Source organism: Nymphalis io, chromosome 4 (genome assembly GCF_905147045.1).
Source record: "Nymphalis io chromosome 4, ilAglIoxx1.1, whole genome shotgun sequence".
In the NCBI taxonomy this organism is placed as follows: domain Eukaryota; kingdom Metazoa; phylum Arthropoda; class Insecta; order Lepidoptera; family Nymphalidae; genus Nymphalis; species Nymphalis io.
In genome coordinates, this window is record NC_065891.1 from 6,578,463 (window position 1) to 6,588,413 (window position 9,951).

At 31.4% G+C, this 9,951-nt stretch overlaps 2 protein-coding genes across 2 annotated transcripts; one reads left to right on the forward strand and one right to left on the reverse strand.

Moving 5' to 3' along the window:
- The first annotated feature begins 933 nt into the window (after positions 1 to 933).
- LOC126768266 (mediator of RNA polymerase II transcription subunit 7) lies at positions 934 to 3,519 on the forward strand. The gene is made up of 3 exons (XM_050486280.1): positions 934 to 1,265; positions 1,342 to 1,610; positions 3,268 to 3,519. The coding sequence occupies exons 1-3, from the start codon at positions 1,077 to 1,079 to the stop codon at positions 3,470 to 3,472; spliced, it is 663 nt and encodes a 220-aa protein (XP_050342237.1). The 5' UTR covers positions 934 to 1,076; the 3' UTR covers positions 3,473 to 3,519.
- Positions 3,520 to 4,115: 596 nt separating this feature from the next.
- On the reverse strand, positions 4,116 to 9,165 carry LOC126768254 (apoptosis inhibitor 5). The gene is made up of 8 exons (XM_050486265.1): positions 8,974 to 9,165; positions 8,721 to 8,882; positions 8,273 to 8,617; positions 7,256 to 7,453; positions 6,569 to 6,763; positions 5,521 to 5,796; positions 5,272 to 5,436; positions 4,116 to 5,142 (listed from the first exon to the last, which is right to left on the reverse strand). The coding sequence occupies exons 1-8, from the start codon at positions 9,046 to 9,048 to the stop codon at positions 4,870 to 4,872; spliced, it is 1,689 nt and encodes a 562-aa protein (XP_050342222.1). The 5' UTR covers positions 9,049 to 9,165; the 3' UTR covers positions 4,116 to 4,869.
- Positions 9,166 to 9,951: the final 786 nt, after the last annotated feature.

Sequence of the window (9,951 nt, forward strand, 5' to 3'; positions counted from 1 at the left end):
GTACTGTTTTTTTTTTTCATTTTACATACGGTATTAATTTTATATTAATTAGATTAAATATAATTATCCTCAATGTATTGACCACATTCGTAACATTGTAAGTAATTTTTCACATTATGGGAAATATTTATTAAAGATTATTAGGTATTAAAATTGCATAAAAAACATGACATAAATAAAAGCATATTACTATATCTTTAACAAAAAAGAGCAGTAAATTATTCTTGCACATTCATTTAAAAAGAATATATAAGATAAAAGTAAGTGAAAATAATTATTTTAACATGTATTTTTATAATGGCAATTATTGTGGTCTAATATAATATTTTATTAATTTGTATCGTTAAAAAGGTGGTTTTTTATGATCATCGAAAACCAGCGTTTACAAGCTATCAAAGTTGTACAAACAAAAAGCTATGTATTAAACATTATTTAATATATATTTTTTCATTCTGAAAAAATAATTGAGTAATTTTAACTTCGGTACCTTTGGTACCTATACGCTTATTTCACCAAAAATACTAACTAGCGACGATAGTAACAAGGATTAGGAAGCAGGTAGTGGGCACAAGCAGTTACAGCATCGGTTGGTGCTTAAATTACGGTCTTAAAGTACATGCTTGGGATAGGTATCCCAAGGATCGAAGACCGAAAATAACCGTTATTATTATTTTATGTTGTCATTTGTCACCTCTGTATGACTGTGTACTTTTTATATTAGCCAAAATAGTTTTGTATTAGTCAAAAGTAACGTAATTAATCCGGAATCTAGCTATTTTTGAGATACATATAATTTTATAAAATCAAGGTTTTTGAACCTGGCAGTACTTTTAAGCCGCTGTATATAAAACTTCAATCTACTCACGAAGTATAATCTGTGCCCACGAATGTCAAGTGACAAGTCAAACTTGACAAGAGTTTTTAATTATAATTTATGAATGTGTATAACGCTCGTAAGTCGTAGTGATTATTAATCGTTATTTTAGACACTGGTCTTGAGGTTTTACCTAAATTAACAAAATAAAGAATTATTTTTATGTTAGAATAAAACGTTCTGTCTGTATTGTAAGTACATAATGTCTTCAGAAACAGCTCAAGTTAGTTCGTTACCATTGCCTCCTTTGCAATATATTAATTTTTATACTGATGAAAATGTTCGAAGAAATAGAGCGCCTTTGCCTCCAAGGCCTATACATGACTCTTACCAAATGTTTGGACATACATTTAATGCTGATGATACGATAATAAGATCTCTAGAAAGCCAGGTATGTTAAAGATCTTGCAAATAACTTTATTCATTTATATATTACTTTTTTAATAACATGACATACATTATTCTAGGGATTTCGACGCCTTTACCCAATGCATTTTGAAAGAAGACGAGAGTTGAAGAAATTGAACCACTCATTATTAGCAAATTTTTTAGACCTTTTAGATTTATTGGTTCATTGTCCTGATTCACCTAAAAGAGCAGAGAAAGTTGAAGATCTGAGTTTATTATTTATACACATTCATCACCTTTTAAATGAATTCAGGCCACATCAGGCGAGAGAAACATTAAGAGTAATGATGGAATTACAAAAGCGTCAAAGAGTGGAAACCGCTATGAGGTAAATTTATAATGTCTATAAATCTAATAATATACATATTGAAATAATGGTAGAAGATGGTGTGGCTGGTATACAAATGTTTGTAGGTCACTAAGTAAATACCATTTAGTATTATTATAGAGTACCTGTGGTGTTTTCCTCCATTTTTTTTTATAGTATAGGTAGGCAGATGAGCCTATGGGCCACCTAAGAGTAAGTAGTCCCCATAGACATTGTAAGAAATGTTAACCATCGCTTACATTGCCTATGCACCACCAACCTTGGGAACTAAGATGTTATGTCCCTTGTGCCTGTAATTACACTGGCTCATTCACCCTTCAAACTGGAACACAACAATATCAAGTACTGCTTATTTGCAGTAGAATATCTGATGAGTGGGTGGTACCTACCCAGACAAGCTTACACAAAGACCTATTACCAGTAAAAGCTGCATCTCCCCTGCCTGTTTAACCATGTTTGTAATGCAGACACTGACACTTCCAACTGTGCATATCTCAATTTTTTTATTATTTACCACAAACTGATGATTATGTGTAATTGATAAATAAAATGATCTGATATCGCTAGCAGCTAGCAAAAGTTACTGCCAACAGTGACTTCCTTTAAATATAACTGCTTTTAAAAACCAAATACTCAACTAACTAAATGTTCAACTAACTAAATGCTCAACTAACTAAACACTCAACTAACTAAACACTCAACTAACTAAACACTCAACTACCTAAACGCTCAACTAACTAAATGCTCAACTGACTAAATGCTCAACTGACTAAATGCTCAACTGACTAAATGCTCAACTGACTAAATGCTCAACTGACTAAATGCTCAACTGACTAAATGCTCAACTGACTAAATGCTCAACTGACTAAATGCTCAACTGACTAAATGCTCAACTGACTAAATGCTCAACTGACTAAATGCTCAACTGACTAAATGCTCAACTGACTAAATGCTCAACTGACTAAATGCTCAACTGACTAAATGCTCAACTGACTAAATGCTCAACTGACTAAATGCTCAACTGACTAAATGCTCAACTGACTAAATGCTCAACTGACTAAATGCTCAACTGACTAAATGCTCAACTGACTAAATGCTCAACTGACTAAATGCTCAACTGACTAAATGCTCAACTGACTAAATGCTCAACTGACTAAATGCTCAACTGACTAAATGCTCAACTGACTAAATGCTCAACTGACTAAATGCTCAACTGACTAAATGCTCAACTGACTAAATGCTCAACTGACTAAATGCTCAACTGACTAAATGCTCAACTGACTAAATGCTCAACTGACTAAATGCTCAACTGACTAAATGCTCAACTGACTAAATGCTCAACTGACTAAATGCTCAACTGACTAAATGCTCAACTGACTAAATGCTCAACTGACTAAATGCTCAACTGACTAAATGCTCAACTGACTAAATGCTCAACTGACTAAATGCTCAACTGACTAAATGCTCCACTGACTAAATGCTCAACTGACTAAATGCTCAACTGACTAAATGCTCAACTGACTAAATGCTCAACTAACTAAATGCTCAACTAACTAAATGCTCAACTAACTAAATGCTCAACTAACTAAATACTTGTACTGTTGGATAAATTAATTGCATACTACATTTTTATGCTACATATGAATTTATTTTTCAGATTTCAAAAGCATTTGGATAAAGTACAGGATATTTTACAAAATGCACTTCAGAGCTTACCAGATCAAAATGATATGGAATCCAACTTTAAAGTACCTGCAGAGATATTAGAACATATGGACTGTGGCCCAATTGATAGTGCTAATCTAGACCCCTGTTATGAGCTTGATAGAATTATGTGTAATGTAGTTGATAATATGAGATAAGTGAATCTGGAAAATATGGCATATTAATAAAACACTTTTTCAAATTTTATATGGCTAATTACTAAGTTCTAAACCTTTTTTCTTCATAGCTGTATATTAGTGTAATTATGGTATTTATACAACAGCAAGAGCTGAATTAAACATGATTTTAAAAGAGTAATTTTGTTTTCTTTATTTTTTTAAATTTAAAAGCTATTTTTCATCATATCTAACAATAATAAATTTTCATGATGAGACGTGAGAACATCAAATAGTATCTTTCGCATTTATGGTATTTTAGTATGGATAGTTGAAAGCCGATAAATTACTAATTCATTCAGTTATTGTCAATCATACTTTTTTGTTTTGGATTATTTAATATTTTAAGTTTATATCCAGAAAAATTTCGCTCATTACATAAAGGTTATAAATTGTATAATTAAAAAAAAAATTGTTTAAAATTTTCACCTGAAGAGTATTTGTTATACAATTTCATTATTAACTATTGTATTGCAAAATTTTTTGCATTTTTTAAAAAAATATTGACAAGTCACAAAAAAAAAACAAAACAAACTCTATTCAAGAGACTAGGCATAACCACAGTACTTAATTTTTAATTGGGATATAATGGTAATTGTTAAATAAAGGGACAAAATAACACAAGTTTGCATAAAAATCATTTTATTATATGAAGATGAATTTATTCCAGGTGGTTACTTCTTTGGTTAAAAAAGAAGCGAGACAAACAGATCTGAAACAATATTCAATTGCAGCCATGTTCTAGTAATTGCTTTATTTGATAGATCATCCCCTTTAAATGATATATATTAAAACATTTTGAAATGACTTACCGTAATCATGAGTTGTTGGCAGCCAATGTCATCTTCATATGTAGTACCATGTAGTTAATATAATATTTTAAATACTACAAAATAGTATACTTACAGCTTATACTGAAGTTCCAAGTCACCAACATAGTAAATTAATTGTAGATATTTATACTTACCATTTACATATGAAGAAAAAGATGATGATGAGAACTTATAATATTAATTCGATTAACATGCATTATATTACGAATAAATTTGTCAAATAAAATCTACATACTCTGTGTAGCTGGAAGTACCATGAAAACTACTGCAACAGATAAGAAATATTCAAAAAATATTTCTTCTGGAACCGCTAAAAAACTTTGAAAACAGAACTAATCAACGAAGTATATGACGAAACTAAATAAACGCCGATCGCCTGATCACGAAGAGAATAACTTTTTATTGTTAAATTTGTTTTGAAAAATCAGCCCATACTTCGTTTAAAAAAAAGTGTTGTGTTTTTCTTTTTAAAGAGCGACTAATTCTATAATCATGTCCTTAAATGAAAGGTGTAGTCTTTAGGATTGTATAGAAGTGTTAAATAATCTAGTAGCGCTTTCTAAAGGGTGTGCCCCTGTTCCAAAATTCCCTTTTGCCTCTCCCTCTCCCAGAGTTAGGGCCAGAGAAACGTCCAGAGTTATTTAATCTGGAACTGTATTTTCCAGAGGGTGGTGTATACATTTTAAGATTTCTATCACCACTACGGGCACGCTTCTCGGATGCTTCCTTTTGTTCACCATTATCAAAGGTAATGGGTCTGTGTCGTTTTGATCCTGATGACGATTTATCTTTATCTTCTGTATCATTAGATGTTGTTATCTAAAAAAGAAAAAGAATAACATAAACAACGATTATGTAGACTAATTTTGGGCCTGCAATGCTATTCATATTACTGTGATATAAATGCTACAAAAGTTGGAAATAACAGTAAGTTTATTTTAACATTACCTCTTTTTCAACTTTTTTTGTCTGGAATGAAAGATGTACTTTGCTCTTGAAGCTGGGAGGTGTGCGAAATATATCACGAATAAGTGTGTTAATATTTGATGTTGTTTTTAAAGCAGCTATTTTCAGTTTATTTTCTTCTGTGTTGTCATCTTCACCTTTTTTGCTCTAAAACAGGTTCATACAATATAATATAACGTAAATATGAATATATAGATTTGTGGCTGAAAAGTGTGTATTGGCAATGTTTACCTGTGTAACTTCCTTTAGTTTTTTAATATACCCTTGAGTAAGCCTAGCTGTGTATTGAAGTCGTAAGCGTAAAGTCTTTAGTCGTGCAGTATCTGCTCCAAGAGCATCTGGTGCTTTCCTACACAATGAGTGAATGGCAAAAAGTGCACATTCAACATGAGAAAATTGTAATGACGGTGCTGTTGTAGATTTGGGGTTTTCTGGTTTGCATTCTATTTCTTCACCTTTAACAGCATTTTCTTCTTCATTTTCAACTGGTGCTTCAGGTAAATAATTCTGAAGAAAATTAAAAATAATTTATGCACACATGTTTGTATGTTTATTGTAATGATATTTTTTTTTATTTGTTACATTGGTCAACCTTGAGTTGATTGAAATGAATTGTCATAGAGAACTTTTGAAATAGTCTATTAATTAGTGAAAGCACTTTTGTCACAATATAGTTAATTATATTTTAATTATGACAGAAAGGCATAAATCGACCTCCTGCTGTTACCCATATTTATAGGCATTTGAGATGTACAGCTCATTCCAAAAGCAGCATTAAGGATTAAAAAACAATTACAACCTCAACTTGACATGATATTATTGGTCGAAATCAGAATAATCTATAGAATACTTACACACATAATGCATTAGTATAAAAAAGGGAATTTTCTATGACAACCAAGTTGTTATAGGAACTTTGGAAGTAAAATAAAAGTTGATAAATGTAGTAAGTGGAAAAGTAATGTGAATCCACTGTGATAGAGGATTTATTAATCGAGGATTGTTGGGAACATATACAGATGTAAATGATATCTCTCCCTTCAAACTGGAATACAGTAATAACAAAGAGTGGATAGGTCTTGCTACTGAATTACTTTGAAGCTTGCTAGGGTACAGTATGGTTTTAAATAAAATATAATATAAGATCAATATTTGACAATAAAAATGCATGTGAATGTGACTTTGTTGCTGATACAAAATTGAAGAACCTCACACATAGTTTCTATAAATCATCTAAATGTACAATAATGCTATTGAGATATTAAAATATTAAAATTACCATTAGAACATCATAAACAATATTAATTTTGTCTTGAATATTTTCTATTTCTCCACAGTGCTCAGTAATTTCAGCAAAGGTTTTCAATACTTCGAGTTTTAGATCTGTCCCTCCACCTGTGGTTGCAATTTCATTCCATCGAAGCAAGACATGGTCGCAGAATATGTTGACAAACTGTGTTGAGTCCACTTGATTCTGTCAAAATTTAAAACCACATTGATTCAAATTTCAAATTCGCTTTAATATTAGGTGACAATAATTCTCTTATAGAAGTAGATCTAACATGGCATATCTATAAAGGAAATCATAAGTATTTTTAACAGTTTTATAATAATATAATAATAATATCCTGAGACATTATTCACACATGGCCATCTGATCTCAAACTAAGCAGAGCTTGTACGATGGAAACCAGACAACAGATATACTACATATACTTACTACTTTTAATTTGTAAATACATACTTATATAGACACCCAGACTCAGGACAAACAGACATGTTCATGCACACAACATATCTATCCTGGGTGGGAATCGAACCCACAAGGTGAAAGGCAAGTATCTACCAACCACGTCAAAAGCCCCTCTGTTGCTAGTGAAGTTGTGACAAAGGAGTGCTGACTCTAACATACACATTTCATTAACAAAGATAAAATGTCAAGTGGAGATTTATTAAGAATACTTACAGTGAATAAAGGTATTGCATGTTGAGTACATTGGATGAGCCTGTCAACATATTCAGGATCTTCTGGATGCCAATCCCCTGGGGTAAAGGCCAGTGCAGCTATCAACTGTGTCATTTCTTTTTTTCCTGCTGGTGTCTTTCCAAGTCTCGACCAAGTTAATAAATCCATTATGTGTTCAAATTCTTCAGCCACAGAATCCTAAATGAGAAAAAAAAATTTATTTAAAGCTATAGTGTTTAGCATTTTTATTTTTCATTAACAGCTTGTGAATGTCTCACTGCCGGGTTAAGGCTTCCTCGCCCTTTTAGAGGAGAAAGTTTTGCAGCTTATTTGACCACTCTGCTCCCATGCGGGTTTGTGGAATACACATGTAGCAGAATTTTAGTGAAATTAGACATATGCAGGTTTCTTTACGATGTTTTCCTTCACCGTCAAGCATGAGATGAATTATAATCACAAATTAAGCACATGAAAATTCAGTGGTGCTTGCCTGGGTTTGAACCCAGAATCATCGGTTAAAATTCACACATTCTTACCACTGGGCCATCTCTGCATTTTTTTAACCAATCACTATGAATTTCCGAAAAGGCCGAGATGGCCCTGTGGTAAGAACGCGTGAATCTTAACCGATGATCGTGGGTTCAAACCCGGGCAAGCACCACTGAATTTTTATGTGCTTAATTTGTGATTATAATTCATCTCGTGCTTTACGGTGAAGGAAAACCTGCATGTGTCTAATTTCACTGAAGTTCTGCCACATGTGAATTCTACCAACCCGCATTGGAGCAGCGTGGTGGAATAAGCTCCAAACCTTCTCCTCAAAAAGAGGAGAGGAGGCCTTTAGCCCAGCAGTGGGACATTCATAGGCTGTTACGGTATGAAATTCTTAGCAAATCTACACTATATTGTATTAGGAATAGTCACTAACAGCAAAATCACATACTTTAAGGAGATCTTGCCACAAATAATTTACTATCAAAACAATATAGTCTATCTATTAAATATAAAATATCAAACCTGTAAGATTTTCTTTCCTTCAAATATAATAAGGTCTTCGGCATCTTTATCAATAACATCCCTACCTAATTGCTTTACTTTTGTAGCCAAAAATTTAATACATCTCTCTCTTACAACTTCATTGGGTGTCTCACTATCCGTGCTTTGGTGAATTTGTGAGAATAGACCAGTTAAAGTCCCTTTTGGGTCATTTTTTAAAATGGTGACCAAGGAGTTAGTTACGACATTAATTTCTGTGGTATCTTCCGATTGTAAAAGCTGTGCTAAGATGTCAGCAATTCTAGTAGTATGTTCTTTGTTATTTTTACACATTAAAGGTAGATCTTTGATCGCTTGCTTACGAATCTGAAATAATTTTTACAATTTTAGATAAATGTAAAACAAAATAACCTACAAAGAAAATATTATTTTTATAGGGATATTGGCTGCGTATTTCAACACAACTTACCGCAACATCATCATCCTCACAAAGATCAAACTGAGCTTCAGTAGCTTGGTCCGTCAAATTAGGAAAACTGTTAAAAAACTTTGCAATGAATTGCGACGCTAAGCGTTTTTCTTTATCTGATCCCTTTACCGCTGCAAGTATTTCCAAGTATTCTTTTTCATGCTTTAATAAAAAAACAAGATAATTGAATATAATATGATTACGACCAAAGATTTATCAGATGAATCATTTAAATAAGATATTATGAGGTTACCTTTGAAATGTCATCTTTAGCATCAGCAAGAATGCCATAATTTTGATATAATTTTTCAATATTATCAGCAGACATTTTAGTTAACGTTAAATACTCGTGGTAATATAGTAAAAGGTAATGAAACTAATAAATAAGTACTCTTAATTAACCAAATAAACGACGCCGACAAGACACTATACTGTAAAATTGTAGATCAAATAATCCCATGCATTTCCACAGAGTAAGAATTATAGATTATATATTTAGAATGCTTCCAAGCTTAGCGACACACATAGAGTATTTTATGTAAATATAAATGTTTCTAGTTACAAAATATTTTTGTAATAAAAAAAAATCGTTTCCACCTAAATTTCTATTATTGAAACTTAAGATAAAATTGTATAAGTAATTTCTATAAATGACATATAGTATAAACATATAATTATATTTATTTTTATTGCAGGGCCTTGCTACAACAAAGTAACCTTAATGTGCATTCGCGCTTACCTCGTAATGTCTACAACCATTTTTATATTTCTACATCTAATTCATATCTTGGACACTATGATGCTTTGACAAGGATCTGCAGACTATAATACAATATTATGCTTTCTTTTAAATGCTTTCTAAACATCATGCTGATTTAGACATATATATACCTCAGAATTATCGAAGTTTAAAAAATATCTTAAAAAATTGTTTTTAATACATAATTTTTTGCATTGATTTTTATTTAAAACGTTTTTTTTTCTTGTAAGTTTTATTATTATTATTTTCGTTATATTATTTTTAATTTTTATTATTATTTAAATAAACTTTATTTTTCGTTTTGTAATATGTACTTAACTCACATTTGTACAACAAAGTCTAACCACTGTTTAGACTTTTGTAGTTATTATATTAATTAATTGAGTACCACTATGTAACAATTCTTTTTATTTTTTAAATACTTACCTTAAAGTACCTAATCGATAAAAATACCTACCTTTTTAATATAAG

Excerpts from the sequence above, each read along its gene's own strand:
- LOC126768254 (XM_050486265.1), bottom strand. The coding sequence starts at position 9,048 with ATGTCTGCTGATAATATTGAAAAATTATATCAAAATTATGGCATTCTT. Across the intron at positions 5,797-6,568 it reads TTGTTTATGATGTTCTAATG|AATTATTTACCTGAAGCACC; the intron begins GTAATTTTAATA and ends AATTTTCTTCAG. Across the intron at positions 5,143-5,271 it reads CAAAAAAAGTTGAAAAAGAG|ATAACAACATCTAATGATAC; the intron begins GTAATGTTAAAA and ends TTTCTTTTTTAG.
- LOC126768266 (XM_050486280.1), top strand. The coding sequence starts at position 1,077 with ATGTCTTCAGAAACAGCTCAAGTTAGTTCGTTACCATTGCCTCCTTTG. Across the intron at positions 1,266-1,341 it reads TAAGATCTCTAGAAAGCCAG|GGATTTCGACGCCTTTACCC; the intron begins GTATGTTAAAGA and ends ACATTATTCTAG. Across the intron at positions 1,611-3,267 it reads AGAGTGGAAACCGCTATGAG|ATTTCAAAAGCATTTGGATA; the intron begins GTAAATTTATAA and ends TTTATTTTTCAG.